This window comes from Passer domesticus, chromosome 13, assembly GCF_036417665.1.
Source record: "Passer domesticus isolate bPasDom1 chromosome 13, bPasDom1.hap1, whole genome shotgun sequence".
Lineage (NCBI taxonomy): Eukaryota > Metazoa > Chordata > Aves > Passeriformes > Passeridae > Passer > Passer domesticus.
In genome coordinates this window covers 14,682,387-14,710,130 of record NC_087486.1, presented here as the reverse complement: position 1 = coordinate 14,710,130, position 27,744 = coordinate 14,682,387, and the positions used below count along the sequence as shown (strand labels likewise).

At 40.2% G+C, this 27,744-nt stretch overlaps 1 protein-coding gene across 1 annotated transcript in view; it reads right to left on the bottom strand.

Annotated features, from left to right (window-relative positions):
- Positions 1-957: 957 nt before the first annotated feature.
- The window catches only part of DOCK2 (dedicator of cytokinesis 2), a 159,537-nt gene continuing 132,750 nt past the window's right edge, over positions 958-27,744 (bottom strand). Inside the window, exons 36-52 of the mRNA XM_064387474.1 lie at positions 27,396-27,436; positions 25,451-25,541; positions 24,294-24,413; positions 22,586-22,675; positions 21,261-21,365; positions 20,302-20,443; positions 17,938-18,019; positions 15,635-15,719; positions 14,034-14,120; positions 13,542-13,718; positions 12,959-13,042; positions 10,906-11,043; positions 9,376-9,503; positions 7,631-7,811; positions 6,204-6,324; positions 5,045-5,187; positions 958-2,943 (exon numbers count right to left, since the gene is read on the bottom strand). Coding sequence (XP_064243544.1) covers positions 2,872-2,943; positions 5,045-5,187; positions 6,204-6,324; positions 7,631-7,811; positions 9,376-9,503; positions 10,906-11,043; positions 12,959-13,042; positions 13,542-13,718; positions 14,034-14,120; positions 15,635-15,719; positions 17,938-18,019; positions 20,302-20,443; positions 21,261-21,365; positions 22,586-22,675; positions 24,294-24,413; positions 25,451-25,541; positions 27,396-27,436 — 1,887 coding nt within the window. The 3' untranslated portion in view covers positions 958-2,871. The remainder of the gene's footprint in view (positions 2,944-5,044; positions 5,188-6,203; positions 6,325-7,630; positions 7,812-9,375; positions 9,504-10,905; positions 11,044-12,958; positions 13,043-13,541; positions 13,719-14,033; positions 14,121-15,634; positions 15,720-17,937; positions 18,020-20,301; positions 20,444-21,260; positions 21,366-22,585; positions 22,676-24,293; positions 24,414-25,450; positions 25,542-27,395; positions 27,437-27,744) is intronic.

Here is a 27,744-nt window from a genome sequence, read left to right as displayed (position 1 = left end):
ATCTGTGTCTGGGTAAAAATGAGATTTCTGCCTAAACTGAACTACAATGTGCAGCTTAAAGGCATCTTAGGTCATTGCAGTGTAACAGCTCAGTGCAGGTCAGCTCATCAAATTCAGCTGCATGTGCAGCTTCCCTGCCCCTGCAAAGAGCTCATTAATTACAGATCACACAGCCCCATCCTTATCTCAGTGCCACGTGACAGCAAACCAGACTGCCACCAGCCAGATGAGTGGAAATGTCAGAGAGAGGGGAAATAACTGGTACAGAAAAGCTGTGAGAACATGGTGGGGTTCCTGAAGCCATTCCAGAGCTGAGGCCATTCCTGCTGCACTAATTCCCTCCACAGCAGCCAAAGCCTCACCCTGCCCTGGAGGAAATTTCTGCCCTGGAGGAAATTTCTGCCCTCTGTGCTTCACCTCAGAGAATGTCAAATACAGGTTCTGTCCCCTCATACATGAACTAAAGGCCTGGTGAGCTCATGACAGACACGAGCTGCTTCACAGTTTTAAACAGATATTGCCGTGCTGGCACTTTATTGTCCCAGGGCATCAATTGTCCTTCATGCTATGCTGTTTGTTTAGACTAAATGTCAGTATCTACAGTTTCTAGAGACTTGTGAAAAGCTGGAGCATGTTGTCCAAACATCCTTAAAATCCAGTTCTATCAATGCCCTCCTCTTGGCAGCTATTTTTCTTAGTAATCTTGCTTTTCTGCTCAGGGTTGATTGACATGATTTCAGGCTTGGAACTTGGGAGGACAATCTGTGGTGTGAGAAAATGAATAAAATTGTCACTGATATTTAGTAAACTAAATATGAATCTAAACCCTTCCCCAAAAACTGTACTAAAACCTGAGCAAAACACAAGCATGAATCTTGAACCCCTGGCTTAACACTCAACACCAAACTTCCTTTGGATGTGCTCCCTCCTTCCTGGTATTTGTTTCTGGGCACTTCCTTCACTTCCATTCTTGCTACTTCTTTATTTTGAGTTACAGTATTTCAATAACAATTTATAATAACAGCTAGAGGTAAAACTCAATTTTTCCACTCACCTGAAAACATCTCTGCAAGATACAATAAATAAAAGGTAACCTTTAACGGGTATTTTTACAAAGAATAAACAGTTCCTAAATCATTATTTTCTTACTCATTTCCAGTAGAACCAAACCTTTTATTTTAAAATACTTGTTTATTTTGTGCTATATTCAGGGTACCTGCAGATAATATTGAAGAACACCTTTGATACCCCTCCTCCTCTTCCCCTCTTAATATCTTCTTAAGATATTAAACATGCACCCTTCAAGCTTTCACTTTCTCCCACTCACAGATAACCTTCTCTATTAAACAGAAGACTTTTTTCTAGGAAAACTTTTTCCTCCTTTTTGCCTCTTCAGAAGCATTATCAAGTTTCTGTGAAAATTAAATGAAACAAAATGAAACCCAAATTCTATCAGAATTCATGCCAACAATGCAGTTAGTGTTAAAACTGGGCCCGTTTTCTTTTGCTGTCTGTGGTTATTCTGGTGAAGGTGCAGCATTAATTCCAATGGCAAATATTCCAAACCTGTCATAGAAAACAATCACTAACTACTCCTGTAGAAAACAGCTTCACTCTGACAACTTGCAAAGAGAGCTTAAATTCATAAAACTAATTTGCTCACACTGTATGTTAAAGTATTGATAAAAAAACTTAGGTTTAAACAAACTGCATATGTCTTTCCATAGATTGAACTCCACAGCAAGAAATAACTTTAACCTCTTTATCTTTCCTAAATGGCAACAAGGCCAGTCCCCTCATCCACAACATTGTACATGAACATATTTTATTTACTTAGTATAAATCTATGTCAATGTCTGAAAGGTAAAGGGGTGAGTGAAGGAAATCAATTATTCACCTTTAGACCCCCTCTATCTGGAGAACACACTTAGAGAAAGAGCTGCCAGGCTATAAAGACTCCGAGGTGCTGACCTGCAGTGCTGTGGAGCCTCACACCAGAGAGGCATCACCTCCCAGTCCACCTCACGCGGAGGGAAGACTCAGAAAATCAATCTAAACCCAGCAAACTTGGGCTTGGAGAATTCTGTTTGCTGTCAGTAAAAAACTATTAACTTTCATAAAATAATCCCTGTAGATGTCAGGGAGAAAGGGTCAGGGCAAAGAAAACACATTTGTAACATTTTATTGAACAGCAGGAAATGTAGCTTTTGTTCATCATGCTGCTGGATGTAAGGTCAATTTGCACATGTGTAAATCAACTTCTGCATGTTTTCCACAAAACAGCTGCTGCTCTGAAAACAACTCAGGCAGTGATGTGACAGCCACAGACATCACCCAGGGAAGATTGAGGAACAGAGCAGAGTGCTGGGAGCAGCAGAGGGATCTGGGGCTGTAAATCCAGCTACAGCCACACAGTAAATTGCCAGTGGCTATTTTGTGCTGAGCCATCTGTTGCCTTGGCTACAGTGCCAGCAAGGATTTAAGGATATCTGGATGTCTGTACAAGCTCCAGAAAACCCAAACTCTGCTGTTTGGAAAGAGCAGCCTGAGCTGCATTACACAGTGAGCGTTGCTGTTGGCCTTGCACACGTGTCACTGCTCAGGAAGAAGCTTTGTCCCCAGGGAACACCCAGCTCCCTCTGACCTGCACAGCCAGAGCTTTCTGTCCCACATCCCAGTGGACACATCCTGCAGTGTTTTCCTCAAATGTTATTCCTCTATCTCTATCACAAGTAATTTAGCAGAGCCCATGGGAGGTGTTGTTCATATTCTCCATCAGTGCCTTTCTTTAGAGTAGATGGTGCTCTAAAATAGAATATTTTGGTGTAGATATAATTATTTTCAGATGAGAAGTGGTCTTGTAAAAATTGATCACAGATCTGTTGATGGCTTGAAATGCTGCTCCACAGATTGCTTTCCGTCTTCCAGAACTCTGGAAATGCGCTGAAAAAACATCAAAACAGATTTCATATGTTAAAATTGATTCTGTGCTGCATTCAGTAATAAGGGTATTAATTACTTGTTCCTTTAAGCTGTAGCTAGAGAAAAAATACATTGACCAAATCCTGCATGTTTTGAATTCATTTCTCTATGCTGTAAAACCTTAAACCTGTCCACATGATTCCAAACATGCTATGAAACACTTCACAACTGGATTTTTAGCTGTAGTTAGTGCTTTTTCTGCCATGGAAGAAAGAACATTCTATCCTCTGTCTTTTATATTCTATTTAAGTTTAAATACGAGTGGACGAGATAGTGCTGAAAAGCTGCAGCTCCTGGGTTTGAAATGAGCAAATATGTGATAAACTGAATGTAAGTGAAATACTACAGACTTCACATTAATAGGTTATTCTTGTTCCTACCATATTATGAACACATTTCACTGAAAGTTTTTCTAAATGTTACTATATTGTCCCTGAAGTCATTATCCTTTTTTTTTTTTTTAAAGAAAACCCCAAGCACTGCAGAAAGTAATGAATATAAATGAAACTCATTACCTAGGAAAAAATAAACCAAAACAACAAACCCTTTGCATCGAAAGATCAGAAAAGTTGGCATGTAAAATATTCCAGAATACTTATGTTGGTAGCTACCCACATCTGCATTAAATATCACCCTCCCATTACCTTCAAAGTAGGAAAACTTTCACATTCTGGTCTGAATAACTGCTCTGGATTTTATTTTCTCTTTTCAATTTTTAATTTTTTTTTTTTCTGTCAAACACTGTGCTAAATGAAATAGTTTTAATTTTGTGAAAATTTCAGACAGTGAAACGTTCCTCACTTCAGAGGAAAGCAGCCTGCTTTAAGCAGAGTGAGGGCTCCAGCGGGAGCCGATTTCCACTTTGCGCTCATCATCTCCCCACAGCATCCCCGCGCGGTGCCGCGCTCGCTCCGCTCCCATCCCGGCCCGCTCCGCTCCCGGCCCGCTCCCATCCCGGCCCGCTCCCATCCCGGCCCGCTCCCATCCCGGCCCGCTCCCATCCCGCTCCCATCCCGGCCCGCTCCGCTCCGGTCCCGCCGGGAGCCGCCGCTCCCCTCCCGCCCCCGGCACGGCTCTCGGCGGGCCGCCCGCGCCCTCTCGCGGTGCGGGAGCGGAGCTGCACACGCAGGTGCGTCCCTGCATCCCTCCATCCCTGCGTCCCTCCATCCCTGCGTCCCTCCATCCCTGCGTCCCTCCATCCCTGCGTCCCTCCATCCCTGCATACCTCCATCCCTCCATCCCTGCATCCCTCCATCCCTGCATCCCTGCATCCCTCCATCCCTGCATCCCTCCATCCCTGCATCCCTCCATCCCTGCATCCCTCCATCCCTGCATCCCTCCATCCCTGCATCCCTCCATCCCTCCATCCCTGCATCCCTGCATCCCTCCATCCCTGCATCCCTCCATCCCTGCATCCCTCCATCCCTCCATCCCTGCATCCCTGCATCCCTGCATCCCTGCATCCCTCCATCCCTCCATCCCTGCATCCCTGCATCCCTGCATCCCTGCATCCCTCCATCCCTCCATCCCTGCATCCCTCCATCCCTGCATACCTCCATCCCTGCATCCCTGCATCCCTCCATCCCTCCATCCCTGCATACCTCCATCCCTGCATCCTTCCATCCCTACATCCTTCCATCCTTGCATCCCTCCATCCCTGAATCCCTCCATCCCTGCATCCCTCCATCCCTGCGTCCCTCCATCCCTGCATACTTCCATCCCTGCATCCTTCCAGTCCTCCATCCCTGCACCCCTTCATCCCTCCATTCCTGCACCCTTGTGTCTCTGCATTCCTTCATCCTTCCATCCCTGTATCCCTCCCTCCATCCATCCTTCCAGCCCTCCATCCCAGCACCGCTCCCACTGGAAATGCTGCCACAGCCAGCTTTGCCTCCACATTGAGCTTCCACCCATTTCTCTGACAAAAGCATCAAGAAAAAAAACCCAAACAAACAGAATTTGCCTTATTAGCCTATTTGTCTCAAAAATAATTAATTTTCATAGCACAGAACTTTTGAACATGTAACCCTTCCTTTTCCCCACAAAAACACACAGGACCTACCATTGTTTTAAATAACTGGTTCACTTTCTTTCTTTTGAGGGTTTTCTTGTCACCATCTGAGGTGGAAGGGAACACTGGCTGGCTCAGCCTGTGTGAGGCGATTGTTTCATCAGATGCCACAGTGCTGACAGACAGAGTTAATCCTTAGGATGGAAATAATATTGGTTACACAAAACAAAACCAAAAAAAGGAGAGTCAGACTGCAAGACAAAGCCGAACTCAAAATTGTGAACTACTGCAATGACTAGAAAAAATGGAGACATTTTCAATCCAACTATAACCCTAGAATAAAAAAAAAAATTAAATAAAGAAACAATAAACTTCCTTACATTGAAATGGAACAGTGGAAAAAAAAAGAACCAATCTGGTCAAAGAATTAAAAATAGATAAACACATGACAAAGAAGTGGGCCATGGCAGCCTGTTGTGTTGTGCTAAACATCTGTTACAGGCATCTGGAAAGAGAGGGGCAGTGAGAGGGATAGATGAAATGCAGGCTAAGAAATGGGATGTCCTGTGGAGCAAGGGGCTAAAGGAGACTGAAACTGGGCCTGTTTTCTCAGTGTGCCCCAGCCTGGAGATGAGCTCCAGCTTCAGTCACACCTTCCCTTTCCTTTCACCCATCTCCCTGGGGGCAGCTGTGTTATCTATCATTCTTCCCCTGCCTCCCTGGTGAGGGAATCTGTGGGATTTCTCTCTGGCTTCAAAACCAGGAGTTGAAATCCTGTTATGGGACAAGCTCTGGGAATATTCATGCCCCAAGGCACAGCACAGAGCATTTCTCCCAGTTTCACATGCTGGCCTTGGCTGTGAGCCCTTGTTTGTGCTGCTGAGACCCTACAGAGGAGGGAAGCTGAATAAACCTTGCCTCTTTCTAGGCAGCAGGAATGCTCACACTGTACAAGGAAGTGAAATTTGGAGCTCCAGGAGTAACAGAATTTGCATTTTGGCACAAGGCACCACAGAACTACTGGTGTTACCCAGCATCTGGAGCAGTACAGCCTCACATGCACAGCATGCTCTTCATTTGTAATCTTTGTCCCAGTGGATTTCACAAGGGTGGAGCGAGCTGCCAGCCCTGCTTGGAGCAAACCCTTCGTTGCTGTTTTCCTAACATCCTAATGAAGTTCAGAATTCTCACCCTAGGCTAAGCAGCTTACCTGGGATAGTTGGCATAGAACGACTGACAGTGCTCATCTGCTTGAGGACAGAAGTTTTCTGAGGTGCCACCACGTGTTCTGAGAGATTGGTGTCACTCATGAACTCGTGTTTCCTTGACAGCTGTTAATTAAAAGAGCCACAACATTAATGATGGACTGAGACTTTGGTTCATGTATCATATGAAATACAATCTAAAAACATGCAACAATCTTGCAGATAATTTGTAGATAGAAAGAAACTTACCATTCTACATAGACAAAAAGAATTCTAACAAAGTTACAGACGTAATCTGTGACCTGAAATCTGAATTCCTACCCTATTTTCAGCATAATACCACCAGACAACTCTGGGTGTGATCTGCAAAGTAAAATGAAGTTTTGAAAGCATTTCATTTTAATTCCTATTGTATTAACATGCCCAGCTTGGCTGCTGCAAAGCTTTGCCACTGCTTTGTTGAAGCAGAAGAAAATCCTCTAACTCAATACACAGTGGGATCCCCACAGTTTGGTGTATGTGCTATCTAATTTCATCAAAAGCTCAAGGTGTAACTTGGTTTTGTGTATCGGAGCTTCTCAAAGCACAACTGTGCTTTATCTCTCTTTTGCACAAGGACATGCAGTGTAAGACAGTCATAATCATCCATGAGTTTCTCTGTGCTTCCCCAAACAGCCTTGGCTTTCTACTCCATTCATTTTACCTTTGATGATTCCTTCAAACGTTTTTGATCAAATTATTTATGCTCCCTCCATGTATTTCAACAATCTGTTACTGCCTGGCTTTTTGATTTAGATGGGGCTTGTGTATTTAGAGGACATACACTGAAATCAAATTCTCCTGAGGATTGAACTCTGTGTATAAAAAAGGCCCAGTGTAAGTGACATAAGTCACTGGAATGATGCAGCAGGGCAATAAAAGCCCTTGGATGATCTGTGGAGCGAGAGATGCCAGTGCTTCCAAACTTCAGTCTGGCACCATTTAAGGAGCAGTGTTTGCAATCTTGCAGTTTCCTAACAGCTGCATGTTCCATAACAAGGTACAAAACGTACAGGGCTCATCACTTTTGAAATAGCCCTGACTGCGAGGAGCTGCCGTGAAATGTCAGCACAGTCAATTGCCTCTCCACAGGAAAGCAGCTTAACCCTCCCCACACAGTGCTCCTTTTTCAGCTAACCAGGCTCCAGAATCTGCAGCCTCAGAGCTCTGCTATCTGTCACCAGAAGCCAGGAGAGATGATCTGATTTTCTCACTGATTTGTTTTCCCCACAGCATTTTGCATGTTTCATTCATGGCAGGGCAGATCATCTCTGCATCCTGCATCCTTCCCTTTATGACAGCTGGAGTTCTCTGGGATATATCTTCCCTTTTCTAAGGAAAGGAGTAATGTCCTCTTTTTCATGGATTATGGAACACTAAATCAGTAACATACACATTTCATGTCAGAGACAGAAATATCAGCTGCTGTCTTCTCATCAGCAAACACCACACTGCTTCTTTTTGTTCTTTTTTTGGACCTTCTCATCTTGACTTCAGGATGAGGATTATTTTGTGGAGCAGGCTCCTCTGATTCTGCTTTTCCTTGCTTTGGTAGCACTGCTTCCAGATCAAAGCTGCAGGAGCAAAAGAAAGAAAAGTACAAGTTGCTGAGTGATATTTTAAAAGCTGCTGGTATTCTGATGTCATTTCCCCATGAAATATAAATGCAGGTCATTCTTTCCTTCTACTTTCTAGGCAGCTTTGCAAACTGCTGGCAAGAAGTATCTGATGTGCTTCAGCAGGTGGCAACTGGAGATACAAATAAGATGCCTTCAGTCAGTGTGATATCACCTTAAAATGTAGCAAAGAACGTAAAATATTAAAACAAGCTCAAATTGCTGTTTAAAGATTTGTGCATCAGCTTAAGAGCTCCTGAACTCAACAGTGCAGAGCTCACATGGCAAGTTGATGTGTGGTGGTGCTGAAAGCAAGACAGGCTGTTCTGGTTGTACAAGGACCAAAGGGGAACAGAGTATTGCTGTCTGTTGCCATGTTTTAAATGCATTCTCCTATTTATTTCACCATATTGGACAAGAATGCACACACCCAGAGATTAACCCCCCTGCTACCTTCTCTCTTCCTCTAATTTTTACAGTTTAAAAATTGGGCTACTTCTCGTTAAAAAAAGAAAAAAACAAACAAACCATGAAATTGGTGCTGTCTTTACTTCCTTCTCAACCTTTGAGCATGGGACTGAATTTACATTGCAACATAAAAATTGATAAATCAAGAAGTGTGGTCTCTCTGTTGACCTGTGCTTCCTAGAAACAAATTAGCATCCCAAGAACTAAAAGCAGGTGCAGGATGCCCTGTCTGGTCCTGTCAGAGGAGTCCTGGTGTACTGCAGCACACAAATGATGGTGGTCTGCTCCACCCTTCTGGAGGGCAGCAGGAATCTCAAAGAAGAACAAGGGCTCTTAAAAACCAACCCTTCCGCATTAGGGTCATACACCACTGGACTTTTTCAAAGTGAACTACTCAGAAAGGGAGATCAGATGTTTAAAAAATAATCAAACACTCCTCAACAAGTTCAGTTTTATATGTATCTTGTTTGGGAAGAAGTTCTGTGTGCCTGAAAGATAATTTATAAAGTGAACTAAAAGATTTGTGGATGAAAAAGCTATACCTGTAATTGTTCTCTCAAACTTAAAAGTCTCTTTGTTTTCCAGTGTTGCAGTTAAAATACATTAGGCAAACATTTTACATTAAAACAGACTTCACTAAAATCTTCCACCTCCTTTTCAAGTTTGTAAAGGTTGCTCCTTTCCTATTCATATTTTACAAACAAAAGATGCTAATTAAGTTAAAAGCTATTTAAAAACAAACTTGTAAAAACTCCAGATCTTGGTGAATTTTTGAAAAGTAATTTAGTTTTTAAAATACTTATTTTTTGAAAATGAAATAACACTTTTTTTTTCAATGACAGTTGAACACATTTTGTCTATTAAGATTAAAACATTGTCATTTTCAGCCTGGAGGAAGTGATAGCTGCAGTTAAAAATAATGTTGGTATAGTTTGAAAGGCTGCTGGTGATTATAATTCCTTTTTAAAAATCTTTTTGTTTCATCTCATAAAACTGATTAAAAAACAGGACTGAAAAAGAATAGTTATTTCTAACCAAGTGTGTTTGTACCAACCTCTCTGAAGCAGGTTTCCTGGGCGTGCTGCAGTCTGAGCTGATGGAGCACATGGAGATGAAGGATAACTGACGGTAGGACTTCAGCATCGACCTCGGCCGCCCCAGCCTCTTGTCATCAAACTCTGGCTAAGGATGCAGAGAGAAACACATCCTGAAAAACACTCTTAATTCAGCCTCCTCACACAGGCCTTCAACACTGGGCAGGTGTTTAGCACCTGGCATTAAAGACGTTGTCTGCTCCCATTAATTACTGTGATTTATCCTGGGTCTGGATGAGTTCTTGCTCTTCAAACCTCCCAAACTCAATTCACAAAGTAGATTCTCTGCAAAATTTTAAATAAGTTGGGTTTTTTAACCCAAACCTGCCCAAACCCTCCCAAACACAATTCACAAAATAGATTCTCTGCAAAATTATAAATATGTTGGGTTTTTTAAGTGCTGGTCCCTTAAAAATTTTGAAGGGTTCAAGCAAGAGGCAAGATTTCTGATTGTGGATTACAGCCTCTGTTATTGCAATTATTGTTGCAATAATATTATTATAATAATACATTATAATATAATTCTAATTATATAATACGGTATTATTATAATAATAGCATTACAATATATTATATGTAAATATATATTATAATATATGCTATATTACATATTATTGCATGATAGTGTGTCATAGATTATATACTATATAATATATTATAGATTGTATAATATAATGTATCATATATAATATATAGTAATAATATTATAATATAATATACAATTAATAATGATAATATTACACAATTTCAAGTAAATTATTGCAATTTCAGCCTCTATTATTGCAAAACCCCCCATATTTAGATAGATATATAGAAATTTCATCATACAGGTGTATAGTACAGCACGTATCCCAAATTTAAGTTAGAAACTTGCTACTCCCCCATAACAGAAGAAATAAATCCTATTATAAAATCACCAGTGCTGAAAGCAAAAATATAAAATAATTTCCAAAGCAACTGGCATTTAATCACAAAAACCAGGCAATGCCATTCTTGCTAGCCTGCGTAACTCAGATAGAATAGTTTATTCAAGAATTGTCTGGGGAGTTTGTGTTCAGAAGTTATCCTTCAATTGCCAGATATTTCAGTTTGTTCTCAACTGATATTTATAGTATTATACACATGACAGGTTTTACTTCACAACACAGCTGGAAGTGGCTGGCACAGGGCGACATCAATTGCAGATCAAAGCCCTGAACCACTAAGAAAAATTACAAAGAGAACAAACATAAGAACTTGCTTTTACTTCCTCAATAAGGCTGAAAAGACTTGCAATTTTAAGTCGCAATAAAATATAATAAAAATCTCCCAGAATGAGGAATATTTGGTGTGTCAGAGAATTGAATCAGCTCTTGGATGATACAACTCAGATCCTACAATCTTTATATCACAAGAAATCCCATAAGCAAAAAAATAGCGTGTTTTTGTTTAGAAGAAGATGTGTGTTAAATAAAGATAAATTGGAGTACAGGTTAAAAGGAGAGTAATACCAGTTCTCTGGCTCCATATTGTTTTTCCACTTTAACTTTTAAGTGCATAAAACATTCTTCCATCCGGTCATGGAAAGGACGAAGATTATCAGAAACTCTTCTTTCATGAATTTTAATTCCAGCCCCAAGGAAAGGTATCTTAAGAGGAACAAAAGAAGAAAAAAGGTGAGAATTTTCAAGTGGGTCCAACAACCTCTTTGGCTCTGTTTAAATTACCTGGGAAATCAACTTCAAAATTCTTCCTGTGACTGGCAGGTGGATTTGCCCATTGATCTCAGCTTGGAGCAGCAGAAACAAGATGGAAAAGGCTCATGGAAAATGGGTTTTCCCAGCAAATTTCTGAAAAATGTTAGGTGCCTCACAGAGGCCGTTTCCTCTCTTCTATATATTTTAATGTTACTTTTAACTTCCCTTCTGCCACTAACCTTTTCTAACTGCTTTACTTCAGCTTTTTAACTGTTTTGCATTAATGTCTGGGATTTTTTGTAAAATCTACTTAGATTCCAGGCTTCCTTTTTGTGTTCTGACTCAGTACATACTGTGAACATTGATCCACTCATCATGTTGATCATATTTTATGGAAGTGCAATTCCAAAATAACTTTTAAAATCGTGGCATTAAAGCCCATCTGTTACTGACAGATCTGTTTGTCCTCCCTAGAGGGATTTGCAGGGAGAGGTAGAAATTACCCAATTTTTCCTAACGCCAGGTGACATTGTGGTCAGTCAACCCCACTGAATTCACTGAGTGATTCTGATGGCCAGAAAACAACCACACACAGAGCTGTGGTGGGCAATGACACAAGAGAAACTGTAAAGGTACAACTCAAAAAATAACCAAACTGGGATGAATCAAAATGAAAGAGGAAGAAACTTCAAAAACATTAAGAAAATAGTACAAACAATGCCACTGAAACTATTTGGAAGATTCATTTCAAGGCTGGGAGAGGAATGAACAGTAAATTTGTGCTGTTTCTCATCTATGAAAGAGAGGCAGAATCATAGAATCATTGAATAGTTTGGGTTGGAAGGAATCTTTAAAGGTCACCAGTCCAACCCTCTGCCACAGACAGGGACAATTCCATCAGGTTGCTCAGAGCCAACCTGACCTTGGATGCTTCCAGGGATGTTTCTAGTAAGTACAAAAAACGAGACATGGAACATGAGGAGAAACACCTTGAGCCATTCATTTCTGATAGTAAAATCCCAGATGAACTCCCACTATTTATTACCATCCCTCTATCTATTTATTGATAGCAATGATTTCTATTTGGTTAATAGAAATAGAATGGATAATTTCTGAGGTCATGTTCATTTCTGCTCCATTATCATTATCAGGTCAACAGAAAGAGCCATTTTCCCTTGAATCTCAGCAAAAATAGTTTTTTCTGCTACCACCTTCCACAAGTGCATTTTCCTCCTTGAGGACAAAAGAGTTCTGCAAGCTGGTTGTCTTATCATATATACATGTTATATAAAATAACAAATAGTAAAGCCAAATAACCTCAGTGCTGCCAGTATAGGGAGAATATTCAGTTCTCCTCTGGAGATACAGATAAAAATATTTACTTATAGTCTTCCATGCTATTTACCACACAGAAGACACATAGCAGAAATCCTGAAGGGTCACTGAGCATGAAAATAATTCCTGAGAGCAGCAAATACTCCATTAATGTTTGTAGTGGAAAAAAACCCAAACTAACCTCCACAAAAACAAACAAATACTCTAGGAAAGAGTTCTTTCCCAAGAGAGTTTCTGACATTTGCCAACCCCAGAAATTCATGAAATCATTATGACTTTTGTCATGCTCTCAGTTTTCTCTTCAGGAATACAACCCAAGCTGGAAATCCCATTCCTTTTAACTATACATGTAGCCTGCTATATGTGGCTTTTGATAAACCATTCCAGATGATGTGTTGTACAAAATGTCTTTCAAGGATTAAAAATAAGTGGAAATTACACAATCAGCTCAATGCTGTGTTCTCCTGCTAGACAGAAATGGAATAAAGAACCCCTGATGAAGCCTCAGTGGTGGCTGTCACTGAGAAATTACCTGCCAAGCAATCAGATCTTTGAGTCTGTTCAGCTTCTCTGTATCCTCTGGATGCTGTCTGATATATTCTTCTGTAAAAAAAGCCTTAGACAAAAAAAAAATTACAGTCCATCATTTTGACAGGTAAAGAAATCAAGCATTAATCCACAGAGCCCAGCTGGTGATCATAATATTGGTCATCAAAGAGGAGAGGCACATGCATGGTTCTCAGGCAGATGCTGCTGGTATAATTTCTCTATCAGTTGGGAACTGAGGTGCACTTTTAAAAAGATGTATTTGGTCTTTATCCAGCACTTCTGACTTTGAGACCCTTATCATGAAACCCAATTATTGTTTCTTGTGTTAAGTTTACAAACTAAAAAGGCACAGATTTGGAGTATTGTGCTGTACATCAACTGATAATCTCAGTTATTCTGGTTTGACTTCAAAGACAGAGGTGACCAGGAAAGGAGGATATGAGGAACTGATGGAATGATGGTTTTCCTATTCCCCATCCCCACCACACTGCCATTTTAAAAAAGGATGTAGGAGGATTATGAAACGATGCCCCTGAAAATGTTTGCAGTGACTCTAAAGCTCCTACCTTCTCATATTTAGCAAAGCCGCCCATAACAGCTGGATCAACAATTCCATTCAGAAGCATGGAAAGTGGATTAATAGGGAGGTTCTCATCACTCTGGTACTGGTTAATCATCATCAAAATCTTTTCGTTTGTTGTGGACATAGTCTCAATAGCATTCTCTAAAGGACTAATTGTGCACTGAAAAGAAACAGAAGACTTCTAAGGTTCATAAAGATATAAACAGGTCTTTTTGGTTTTATAAAACTCATGCACATTAGCAACAGTTTTGCAATTCAGCAAACCCACACAGACTTGTTCAATTCTGAAACTATAAATCAGGCACAAGCTATATTGATCCTGTATTGAGCAGTAGAAAGATTAAATTTAAATAATAACAGTTTTGAATGTATAAAAAGAAGCAAGTGTAGCCTTGTTGATAATTTTGCAGATTGGTTTGCACATGAGGGTTCAAGAGCAGCAGGCTGGACAGGCCCTGAGCACTTCAATACTCACCTGTGAAATGGAGACCACCTCAAACCAGCGCAGGATTCCTGGGAGTTTGTAGGCTGTAACAAAGGAGGTCCTCTCAATCCACATAGACTGTTAAAAGACATAGCAGGAGAAAATGATACTTCAGGATTGAAACTTTCATCTTTTCTGCCTTCTGAGATGTCAGAGTGAAATGGATGTAGATGGAAAACATGTATATTTTTTGAATAAAAAGACACTGCAAACTGAATCTAGCACAGTGATTGAACAAATAGTTTTCCTGATTTCAGATTAGGTCATCCTCAGGCACCAAGCCTGCCCAAAGCAGGGGAAAAAGAAAATTACCTTTGAATCTTTTAGTCTGTGTCCCTATTTTTGCCATTACAGATGGAATGGCTGTCATTAAACAACCTGCTCTCGCCTCTACCCAGATTATATTTCCTCCCTCCGCATTCAAAAGGTATTTCTGCAATTAACAGCAGTAATAGCCCTATAAAACTTGCCAGATTTCTGACCTTTATTTTGTTCTTCTCATTTTTCTTTTCTGAACAAGACTGGCTGTTGGTATTTTAGAATACTTTGGAATAGCCACTGTTTCATGTACGCTGCTGCTCCTTATTTCAGTATCAGCTCATCAAGAAATAACATAATGGATGTAATGAAGACACTCCAGCTGTCCCAGTTTCCACCTCTTTGAAGGAAACATGCATCTTATCTATTGTCCTCAGCAATGAAAACATCAACAATTTAGCTCTTGTAAAACCATTTCCAGGTATTTTCATAAATGGGCCCAAAACTCTCCAGTTTGCAAAGGAAGCCAAGGTGCATCCTGAGTATTGACAGTACATTCTGGGATGTCAGAGTAGAGTTTGTGTCTGAAGTGATTTAACAGTAGGTAGGAAGCTCTTACATGAAAGTGTCGACTCTGCTAATCAGCACACACTTAAGAGAAATTGTACATTTTGGAAAGAAATGGCTTTTCCCAGCAGTATGCCAGGAGCACAGCTTCAGCCATAAGGCTTGGATGGGCTGCTTTTCAAAACAAACCATAAAATACCAGATACCTGTAAAATAAAAATACAGCCACCACATTTCTATGCTTAACACTGAAAAGTAATTTATGGTGCTGTAGATTTCTTAGAATATTGGAAGTGTAAAGGCCATTCCTCAGCATTCCAGCATTAGGCATGGGAGTACAAATGACATAGGGAGTTCTCTCACGAGGTGAGATTTCACAGGACCCGTGAAAGCAGACAGCACTCACCTCATTGCCAGCCTGGCAGCTGATGGAAATGTTGCAAACTACAAGCAGCAAAGCATCTGATATTTATTTACATGTCACCTTGTTTCCTAATGAAAATCTGTACCAGAAAATGTTCCTGCTTAACACAAACAGGTTGAACATATTTAACTGCATAATGTTGGCCTGCAACTGGAACAGTGATGTATAATTAAGTACACAGGGGTAGTGCTGAAACAGAAAAGTCTTGCATTTGGTTTTTTGAACCAGATCTTAAAGTTAAGGTGTCTATAATGAGTAATCTGAGCCTAACAAAGGAACTAGGATCAAAATACAGTCACAGTTACCAGAACTACATCCATCACCTTGTAGTTCATTTACTTACAGCAAATTCATTTTCAGGGTCAACAGATCCTTTTCTGACTGGTCTTGAATAGTGGAACCTCTGCACATTGTTTGACTTATAAAAGCTGAAAGATTTAAAAATTACTATTGTAAAATACAGAAACCAGAAATTAATGGATCTTTTTATCACACAGAAATATTTCATTTTGAGTAGCTTAGTTTTTAATTAAAAGTAAATTTACTGCTCAGAAAAAAAAAAAAGGACTTTACTGGAAACTCAGAAGGCAACTACTTGATCTATAAATCAGAGTCAACACACAATATTTTATAAGTATTAAGCTTCAACTTGTTACTGGGTATATTTCCCAGGTATAAAAATTCCAGAACTTCCAGATTAATGTTCAAATCTAAAGGAGGACCAGAAGAGATTTTTCCTCTCCTATCTTGCTGTGGCACATGCCCTGCCTGCCAGCTTTATCCTGGTTTATGAAAAGAATAAAGTCAAAAGAACTGACTGAGCAGAGCAGGTATTTTCACCTGGAGTGGAACATGGCACATGAAAAAGCAATTTAATCTTGGTCCAACAATCCTGCTGTCAGTGCTGAACAACATTCAACAAATTAAACTACTGAAGCCATTAATAACAATTTCTTGAGATGGATAATAGAATGTATATAAGTGCTTGTAGAGGGATACACCAATGTAAAGAATCCTTTGCAAATTCATGTTAAATTCATGTTATTCCTGTTAAATTCTGTTCTATTCAGCTAATGTTTCATTCTCCATCATTGTGAGCACATCTTTCCACTAAACTTGCAACTAGGCTCTTAGCACTGGGATTGCATAGTTTTGGCTAAGTATTTTGCTGTCCAGAGAAACATCTCTACTTTGGGTGTTTAGTATTTGTTTTAGAGATGAATTAAATTTAAAGCTTTGTTAAGTAAAAGCCAATTTTGCAGAAAAAAAAAATCTCAGAAATCTCTTCCAGTAAAACTGAACTATGTTTTGAAAGCACAGAAAAACAAATAGAGCAGCCCCAAACATCTGAGTTAAGCAAACCATGGTATGCTGGTTCATAGGAAATTATGATTTCTGATCCAAGCTGCTAAGATTTTCTTCATGAGAAAAGAAAAATAACTGGAAAATACTGCCACAATGAGTCAGATCCCTTTATGCAGTTCCATCTGAAAGGAATATATTGAAGCTCTTTGACAGAATAAATGCATTGTCAACACCTAATGTAATGAACAATTAAATGCCCAGTAAAGTAAACTCATAAAAGTAAATCTTTGAGCCCAGATGTAATCAGCAGTTTGGTTGAATTCTGCAGCTGAGACAAACCATTACAAAACATTCCCTATGAGCAGAGCTTGTACTTTACAAGGAACACTTTGCTACATCAACTGAAGCAGTTTGAAGTGTGGCTGGCTCTACACCGAAATCTGGCCCAACACGACCACATTTATAATCTGCCTTTCAGTTACTGATTTTAAAATTAATCAGGAGTTGAAACTAATTGAAATTAGATGAAGTTGCAGTTACAACCACAATTTTTTGTGGCTTTTTGGGTTGGGTTGTTTTTTGGTCTGTGTTTGTTTATTTTAAAATCCTGTCACACCAGACCTGTGCTTGGATCTGCTTTATTTACTTTGGTGTATTTGGGGAGGTGATTCTTATTTTTCCACTCTGAGTCAGTTGCTGCTTCAGGAAAGATTCCATAGAGAGGGCTGCAGAGCAAGGGCACAACTGGTTTGGAAGCATCTCTTGGCCAGTCTGTTTTCAAAGCACTTTGCTCAATTAATTTCCTTTATTCCTTTACAAAACCCATATTCCTTTGCTCCAGCAGAAACAATTTTGCCACTGGGTATTCTGCACTGGACCAGACAAGATATAACAAGATTCTTTCATTCAAGAGCCTTTATTCAACCACTCCCACACTGCCAGTCACCTCCAAGAGCCCTCTCCCCGCCACTTGTCTGAGAAGCTGTGTTGAAATCTCAGTAACTCCAACCCAAAGCACAGGTTCCATCTCCCTGCCCTGCATCCATGAGTTATTTCTCCAGTGGTACATGGGTACAAGCTCTTCCATGGAGTTCCTGGGGAATATGCAGGACAGACTGGATGGAGCTCTGAGCAGTGGCCCTGGGGGCTGGTCTGGGTGGCCTGTGAAGGTCCCTTCCCTCACAAACTGTTCTCTGATTCTATGAATACATAAGTCACTAAGTTAAGACAACAAAAACTCCAAGATCCATTGGCAAATAACTGACTTCACAAAATAATGGTTGTCAATTTAGGAATCTGGACTGATTTTCATTGTACTGTCTACTACAGAAATTCACTTACTTTATGATTTGATCAGGCACTGCCTTATTTTTGAATCTAGGCTGCTCCTCCAGGACTGGCTGCACTGTAAAACATTGAATATCTGAAAGTGTGAAAGTTAAGGGCATGTTATTAACTATTAGTATGAAATACTGTAGGCTGCAGGAGAAATAAAAAAAAAATAGTAATAATAAAATAGACATTTTCTGATGAAAAATCTGAAGCATTCAGGGTTTCATTTCTGGAGTTTCCTTGGCGAAAAAAGGAAAAATCTGCCAGTAGTAACCAGTGAATACATATTAATTCTAAATTGCATATTTTTATTATTTCCTGAGCTAGAATATCTACAGCTGAATTTATCACACTGACTCATTCATTAAATTTTTAAGCTCAGGCAACTTACAAAAATAACATCAACCACATCTGATGTTAACAGTTTCACTGTGTAGCTTTAGGCATGCATAAAGTCATGATGGTTAACATTTCATTTTGAAATCTGTAACTGAATAGCCCTTTTACTTGAGATTTCCTTTCTCTATAGAAGTGCTGTTTTTAAAATCAGAATACTGTATTTGTAAGTAAATATATCACATCCTTACATATTTCAGCATGTTTGAAACTCATGCCCTCTGGTTAGATCCTTTTGCATAAGTGCAGAAGTAGTGCCTATCTCCTGCTCCTTGCAAATAGATGAGCAAATTCTACCTTAAGGACTGAAACATGTGTTCTCAAAAAAATAAAATTAATTAGTTAAGAGACAAGTGAGACTTGGGATAGCCTGGCTTTCAAGTTTAATGTACTATTTTAGACAAGCCTGTAACACTCCCACTTCAGTCCCAACAGTGTGAAAAGAAAGTATTATCTTTTTTCCTCCAGAAAGTTCCATCAGAATAGACTCAAGAGAGTATGTGAAGTGTTACATTACCTTGAAAATTAATAAAGGAAAATCAGCATGCAAAAACAAATGTCTGATACAATGAAGTGATCTCATATCTGCTCAGTCAGTAGTGACTCAAATCAGAAGAAAAAGATAATCAGAGTTATTCTAACTAAGAAAAATTGAGGCCATTCTAGAAGCTGGTTAACAACGTTTGTAAGTTAATTTTCCTAAGAAAATTTCTGAGGGACTTGGGACATATTTATGTTGCCAAGAAATTGAGGTGACACTGAAGTGTGGTGCCAGTCAGAGCAGTGCTCAAACAAGACATGAATTAAACATCAAGACACAGCAGCTATGAATGTGAGGTAACAGAAAATTTACTGCTTTAAACTGAGTCTCTTCAAGTGTGTGACACTGGTTTTGCCATTTGAAGAAAATAAAGCTAAACCATGTATGAACTACAATGAAGTTTCTTCCCTGAAGGGCTGTCAAGCCCTAGCACAGGCTGCCCAGGGAAGGGGTTGAGTCACCATCCCTGGAGGGTTTAAAAGACATGTAGATGTGGCACTTGGGAACATGGGTGAACAAGGTTTATGGTTGGACTCAACCTTAAAGGTTTTTTCCAACCTAAATGTTTCTATGACAAATGAAAGAGACAGACTCCTTAGAACTGTTAGAAAAACAGCAGCTCTCTTAGGAGCAAACCAGAAAAGACATGGAGGACGTGCAGGCAAAACTGCAAACTGAGCAGTAAACTTTCAACCTCTTCAGGAAACTATTGTTTCACACTGTGTCCTGGATCACCAAGCAGATTGTATTCCATTTGCCACTTGTATGGCAGTTCTCTTCTGTTCAGTGGGCAGTTTTCCTTATCTCTTCCCCACCCTCTGGGGAGACATCTGCTGATAACAGGCTGTGGAATGTCCCTGCATGGCTGATAAGAACAACAGCATCCACTGGGAGATGTGAGCCCAGAGGGAGGAGCCAAGCATTCCTACCCGGATATAATCTGGAATTCTGGAACACCAGCACAGCTTCTCCACTGGATTCCCAGAGGAGCAGCTGCCTCTTCCACTGGATCTTCAGAGGAAGACTCCACCCTTCTACAGGATCCTGCTCCAGCAGAACCACACCTGACACTGCAGGAGGGCTGAGACACAATTCCAATGGGACTGCTGCCAGCACCCTGACCCACAGGGTGTCAGGTTGTGTCTGACTCTGTCAGTGTTGGTTTGGTTCACTGCATTGTTTATTTTATCTTTTTATTTTCTTTCCTATTAAAGAACTGTTGTTTCCTGCTCCCACATTTTTTGCCTGAGAGCCCCTTAATTTAAAATTTATAGCAATTTGGAAGTGGTGGTGGCTTCCATTTTCCATTTCAAGGGAGGCTCCTGCCTTCCTTAGCAGACCCTGTCTTTCCAAACTTAGACACACGGATAAACTCATGCTAACGACAAGGTTTCCAACCCTCCTTCCCTCTCAGTCTCCCCCGTGTCCAAGGATACATTGACCAGGAGAGTTCCTCACATCCTCTCCAGGTGCTGCAGTCGTGTTCATCTTCTCAGCACTGGGGAACTGGCTCATCAGCTGGGCCTGGAAATCCTCCCTCCTCTCGTACTCCTTGCCACGGTAGATGAACACTTTGTTCTGCAGGGAATGAGGAGTGACTGCCTGGGCAGGGTGCTGCTCAGCAGAAGCTGCAGTTTCATGGCACTCGACACAAAGGCACAGCAGTGTGCAGGTGTTGGAATGGGTGTTTCTGTTTGCTGAGCATTAACCAGCTCTAAAGCCAAACTCCACTTTCACCAGGGGCTGGAAAGCAGCACTGACTCTCCAGAGACTCTGGACTCAAAGATTTATTATTCAGAAACAGTAACAGTGGTTTAACACCAGCCTATCATTTCTTTGTTTTCCCAAAGTTTTCAAGGCAGCTTTGGCCTTTAAACTTGGGTAGCAGGGCCTCTCATTGCTATCCAAGTGTGAAGAAAGCCTCCCTATTAATTGTTGTATGTAAGAGAGGCTTTTAGTAGTAAGAAACTACTAAACAGTTTCAACATCAAATATTTAGGTTGTTTTTATGCTCTGAACTCATGCACTACTGTGGTTAAAACAATGACCTTTTAAAAAACAATCCAGTTGTGCATCACTTCCCAAGTTCATCAGGTTTCTTTAAAAAACCAGACCCTGTGGAGCCTGGATTTCCCTCATGGTAGTCAAAACCAGGGAAAAGTAAAGAAAAGAGAGTAGATTCAGCACATTTGAATAAAACCAGTTCAAACTTACCATAATTGTCCTAAAGTAGGAATTTTTGCCATTCAGGAAAAAACTTAGACCAGTACAAGACAGTCGGCATTGAACATTTCAGCTCAAAGCATATTTGAGGTAAAAAAAGGAATCTGGACATTAATCATGAGGAAAACAGGAAAAAAAAATAGATGAAATAGTAAGATTTAATCAAGTTTACCCTTAGAAATGTTGGGAATCCTTGGCCATAATATCCAACAGCAAAATAGTCTGGTTTAGGCCTCAGAATTTTCATGATGTTTTCATAGAACTTTGCTTGCTGGACCTGAAAGTAAAACCAACTGTAATTACTTGTGTTTGGGGGTTTTATCTATTCATTTTTAACCTCTTCTGCACATGCAGGAGCTATCAGATCTCAGCTGATGAGCTACAGCAATAATCAGTTTTCACACAGGGCGCTGCAGGGGGACATTAAACACTGTTTACATTTATATCCAAATATAGTACACAGGGAAATGGGTATGGCTTCAGCTTTAATATTTGACCTCAGAACTGGGTTTACTCTTAACTGAGAAGAAAAGCAAACATCACAGTGATCCCTGGTCACTGATAGCATTACTGAAATAAAATATTTGGTGAAACTCCCTGCCTCAAATGTTTCCTGAGGTGTGGGATCAACTCCAGTTTGTACTCTAGGCTCGTTTTAAGGGCACACACCATGAAAAGGGCTTAGAACAAGTTCTTCCATAAAACACCAAGTGTCGTTTAGGTGTTATGTCTGTGAGAATACAGCACTGCAAATTAAACTGGCAAAAATGTCTTTTAAATCATGATAAAAACAAAGCAAAAGAAGCTTTCTTTATACACAGCACCATTCAAGAACACAATGTTTTCATTCCCACTGTTTTTTTTTTTTTTTGAGGAAGATTCAAGGATATCTGTGTAATGAGACCTAAACAACTGTTAAAAATCATACAAACATGAAATATTGGGAGTAGAAAAAAAGGTTTGTGGGGGGTGGGATCCTTTTTGGATTCATTCAGTTTTAATGAAAACAAGTTACTGAATATGTTTTTTCCTTCAAAATTTTCCTTCTACCCTTTGGACCTAGTTCTAATTCTAATTGAGCTATAATACTTCCACAGTCCTGATTAGGACAAAATTATTCAGGCTTGTCAAGATTCAAGCTGCTAAAATTTAAAGAAAAATGTAGAGGGAAAAGTTCATCCAGGTGTTCTTTCTACCCTAGGGCAGTACAGAGGCTTCAAAATGTGGCCTTTAAATTTCCCTAGGTGAGAACATGTTTATTTCATCTACAGACATTTCAGAATACTTCAATAAACAGATGTTAATGCAACTTTAACCAACAGTTATTTATGAACCTGTACTTTACCACTGGATTGCTACAGTGAAACAGGAACTCTTTAACAAATGAGTTAAAAATCCATTTTAGACTACAAGCTCATAGGCAGCTCTGTTGTTTGATAGCTGAAAAGCACTAATTTCTGTGACTGCAGTAATTTGAAGTTCCGTACGTAATCTTACCAAGTTTTGACTTAGAAGTTCATAGTCAAAAACCTCCTTTTCATATTGCTCTGCAAGTTCCTTGCATAAAGATATGGCTTCTTCCCACATCTGCAATGCAAGCACACATTCAAAAAGTAAATCCTGTACCAACAAACAAGTTTGCAACACATCAGAGTTTAACTGCAGTTTTATTGATTATGCTGTCTTTAAAGTGCACTCATTTATTAACTGCACATTTAGAGTGGAAGACTCAGGGCAATCATAAACTTAAGGAAAGCAGATTAATGTTAAAAAATAAAAGTGTTTTATGATTCATTACAGGAAGGAATAAGTAAACCTAGTTTATTATTAGAGTAACATTTAAAACAAAATCATCTAACCTTTCAGATACATTAAAGAAAAAAAAAAGAGTAAAGCACTGAGGTGATAACATTCAGAACATACCCCAAGCACAGAGCAGTTTATGAGGGGACTGACACCTGCCTGTCCTTAAAACACACACCATTTAACAGAATATCCTGCAGCATCCACAATCACAGGGAGCCTTGTCTAGGTCAGATAAATAACTACAAGTGTTAAATGTCCACTTGCCCAGGGTAGCAGCTTTTGTTTCCACACACCTTTACAGCTGCCTGTGACAGTGGCTGACACTGAAACACCAGGACTGCTTTTCTCACCTGCTGTGGACACTCCACAGAAGTGATCTTAAAGCAGGAACAAACTCCCCCTTGTGAGGATATTTCCCAAATTGTGTCTCCTCACCTGCTCAGAGCAGAAGAGACAAAGGGGGCCCAGCAGAGCTCTCTGCAGCTGAGAGGACACTGCCAGGGACAGGACACACAGGCCATTGTCACCTGCTGCCAGGTGCTCCTTGGCCAGGTACCCTGGTGCTGGCTGAGCCTGAGTGCTGGCTGCTGCAGGTCAGGAACTGGGGCTTTGCTTCTCCTGGGCACTGGGTGGGCCCTGCTGCAGTGCAGCTTCTGCAGATGCAACAGGAAACCTGAGAAGGTGAAACTTTCTACCTTGTGGATTATAGGAAGGGCTTCTTTTGCAGAAGCAGTAATGAATTGCCTTTCCCCTTCCTACCTTTGGCTGCAGCTGAACAAGACATAATGACTTAAAGGTCGTATTGGGTCATGGGATTAATTATCTGACTCTGCAGAGTTTCTTCCTGCTTTCTCATCCTTTTCTTTATTTCCAAAATTCTCAGCTCTAATGCCATTGCACTGACAGGTAATTTTATTAACATCTTTTTTGTCTTAAATTGAACTAAACTGTGGTACTGAGCATCAATCTACTATATTTTAAGTTTAGGATGAAATTCTCTGTCCTCCCTGAAACAAATATGTCTATTTTGAACCCTCTGGATTTTTTGAGATAAGGGCTGAGTGGTTTAGAAATGGAAACTGCGTAGTCCATACTATTTTCTTTGTAAGGGGAAGTAGATTCAACATTTTTTATTGCATTTTGTTGGTGCCTGACAGAAATGCTTGTGACAATGTGCTGAGACATTAGCCCTTTCTCTGTGAATGAGGTCATGGAAAGAACATATTCCTATGGAACAGATATCTCTGGGAATAAGCCTCCAGGACACAATTTTTTACTTGACCCACATTTCAAAGAAGCTTTTCCTCACAAATGTTTTGTACAGGGCACATTCATTAAATACAACTGTTCAGAGTAGCACAGCAGGGAGGTTTGGAGGGGAAGAACTCTCCAGACCCACCTTTCCTTTGTCAAAGTATTCTATGATCTTTTCATACAGGTTTTCTTTCAGGTGTCTGTAGGTCTGTGAGCCCTGGAACTCTGTTGACATGACTTGGGGTGCACACTGCTCATCTGACCACTGAGAATGAGAACACATCAAAAAGAATTTTCAAGTTCAGTGTTTCACATCAAAGTCCCCCCTCCCGTGAGGTCTGGTCCCCTGGGCTCTTCCAAGTGTTTTCTTCCCAAGTTTTTTCACCCATCCACAGACAAACTGGGAAAGGCACAGGGATTGCATTCACTGCCTCTCCAGATAAGTGTTGTATTTCATGTGACAACCAGCACTAGACAGAATATTTAAAACATATTTTAAAATGTTATACCTGCCCATCCTTGCCCCACTTACAAATTTTGTATAAAAGTCTATGTGAGAAAATTAGTTCTATTTTTTTTTGGGGATATCATCTTGACTGACTTGATTTAGATTTTTTTGTATTAAAATATTACATATACTGTTATCTTTGTCTATACCAATACAGACAATATATTTCATATTTGTACACTCATAAAAAATCAAAATGGAGTTTAAGCAAAATAGCACAAATTTATTTAGTTCTGCACGAAAGTAAATTCCAAAAGAAATATTAGATTTTTGCTGAAGAACATTTAAATTTGCAATGTCCCCTTGCAATGGAAATTGATCTTACTGATCATTTTGATATTGTCCATTGCATTGGTAATGATCAATAGCTAAAGATAATTAATTACCAGCTACAAAAGAAAGCCAATATAACTTGGTTATATAATCCATATTATTTAAAATTAAAAGTTAGATGTCCCCTTGTGACAACTGGAACTGTGTTTAATTTTCGTAACTGTCATTTAGGGTAGTAAGAAATTACTAAAATGAAAGCTACATTTGTACACAATGTTCTCACTGTAAAGGAAAGCTATTTTTTCTACCATATTTAGTTTCAGCAATATATGGCTTTTAATCACCTACTGAAAATATAATTTCAACAATTAATGTTAATTTTGTACGACCTACTGCAGGATTTCTAACCAGAAACTTGAATACCCCGATGGAAAATAACTCAGAGATTAAGATATTCACTTAAGAATATCAAATTGAATGCTGCAAAAGCTTAATTATATATTGAGTTTAGAAAATCTAACCTTCAGGAGCCACGTATGGAGTAGAAGGGTATATGCTGCTTCTGTGTAATTCTCACAATCTAAATGAAGATCTCGCAATTTGTACAAATACCTGATAGAGGAGAGAGCAAGGATTAGACTGGAGACTGGCATGAGTGGAATACCGAGTGTCAGAATGTTCCAGATAACAGGGAACTCTGTGGATGTCATACTGGGGCTCCCCAAAGACTCTTCAAGGGCACTGAGGGGGCCGAAGCTCTGCTCACACTCTGCTGTGCTCTTCCTGTGTGCTGAGCCTTTGTGCAGGAAAGGGGAGGAAGAGCTGTCCTCTCCTGTGTGCTGAGCTCAGCTCCTCCTCAGGGAGGAGGGATGGCTGCACCAGGGTCTGGGAGAGCCTCCAAGGCCAATATTCCTGCAGGCTTCCTCAGGGAACCCTTGCAGGCACACCTTCTTTGTGTGCACAGATGCAAGCACAGCACAGCACAGCAGGAAGCAGAAAGTGGAAAATAGCAGCCCAGAAAGGCAAAGCAGTCCCTGTACAGCCAGGAGGTGTTGGGGGCAGAAGAGCTGCTCTAAATTGAATTTCTCCTTGATTCCTGTGGCAGCATTGCTGCTTCCAGCACAGCCACTGCCCACCATGGGGCTCAAGCTGCATCTACAGCAGCCAGGAAGAAAATTGCATCCCTCCCTCTCTCTATCTCCCACCAGGAGCTTTGAGACACAGGAGCTTTGACACCTTGCTGTGGCAGTCCAAAGCACTCCCATTCCCAGCTGCCAGCCCAACAGAAAGTTCCCCCTTGATGCCTCAGGTTTTAGCTTTTATGTTTTTCAGATTCTGTTCCGCTTTGGTGTGTAAGTCTGGGCTTCATATTAGGGGATGGTGAGCTCTCTGCACAGAATAGGGAGACAAAACAATTCCTTCTCTAGCTGGGGACCAAGGACAAATGATCCAGATCTCAGGCCTAGGAGCAGAAACAACATAGGCTGAAGAGAGAAAACAAGGAGGATGGGACTGCATGGGCTGGAGCTGTGTAATTGTCCAATTGTAATTGGACAATTAACTCCAATATGCAAATGGACCAGAACTTATAAAAATGTGAGACCCCAGGACCTGTCATCCATTTTGTGGTGATTTTGGGATGTGCTGCCCAAGGTTGAGGCCTCTTAATAAATCCCTACTTTATTCTTCAGCTCTGTCTAGTCTCTGTTCTAGGTCAGCCTTCACAAGGCATCACCCTGAGCAATGACAGCTGAGGGAGCATTGTTCCCCCTGGCTTCTCTGGCTCACAGCTCCAGGGTAAGCCCTGAATCACCTCCAGGGCTCATTTCAGCTGGCACTCTGGGCTTTCTTCTGCAGATTTTGCAGGAGAGGACAGGCTGGAAACGGAGAGCTTTTGGAGCAGCAAGATCTGCTGCAGCCCATGTGCAGAACTCTTGGGGACAGCAAGAAGCCATGGCACATCTGCAGGAATTTTCCATTGGTGACAGCAAGAGGCCATGCCACATCTGCAGGAATTTGCAGTTCCCACAGAAAATGCCTGAGCTGTAACCCTTCCCATGGAGTGTTGCATATTGAAGGAGACTCAGCAGACTGGGCCATTCCACAAAACCAGAGTGTCTTCTCTGCCATAATGAATACATGATACATTCTCCCTCAAACCTCAAATCTATCTGTACTTTCTTAATTTTAAACAATAAACAATGAATGATGAGTGATTTGATCAATTAAAAGTTAATTCTTGTGGAAAAAAAATGCTGTTGCTGGATACATCACACAGATTCCCAAATGCTGAATGCTAAGCTAAAAACAGAGTGAGAATGCAGATGAGGCCAGGGTGTCCCAGAGTAATTTGGGATGGTAAAGTAACAATAAACCCAGAAATCCAAGCACAATGATAAAACCAAAAGTCACAAGACACTATTAATTGCCCTCTCTAAAAGAGATCCAATAGAAAGGTTGTCATACCTGATGTACATCTCTTCACGGTTAATGTTCTTGTAGAAATTCTAGGGACACAAATATTTAAAGTTACCTCTTAATGTCCTTTAATAAAATTATATCTATATATACTCACACACACACATAGAGGTTTTGCTTTCCTTGGTAGCTAGAAATCATAGATAGTATCAAAAGTAGATTATTTACAGACTATCTGAAGTTTAACTACTGGAACTACTTCTTCAATAAATATTTTTTTAGTTATATGTATGGTTTTATACATACATATACTTTTCCTAGTTCATAATGGGATTATTACTGAAAGTTTTTCTATTGGAAAAGAGGAAAATGTGGTTATCCAAATGCATTAATAGAA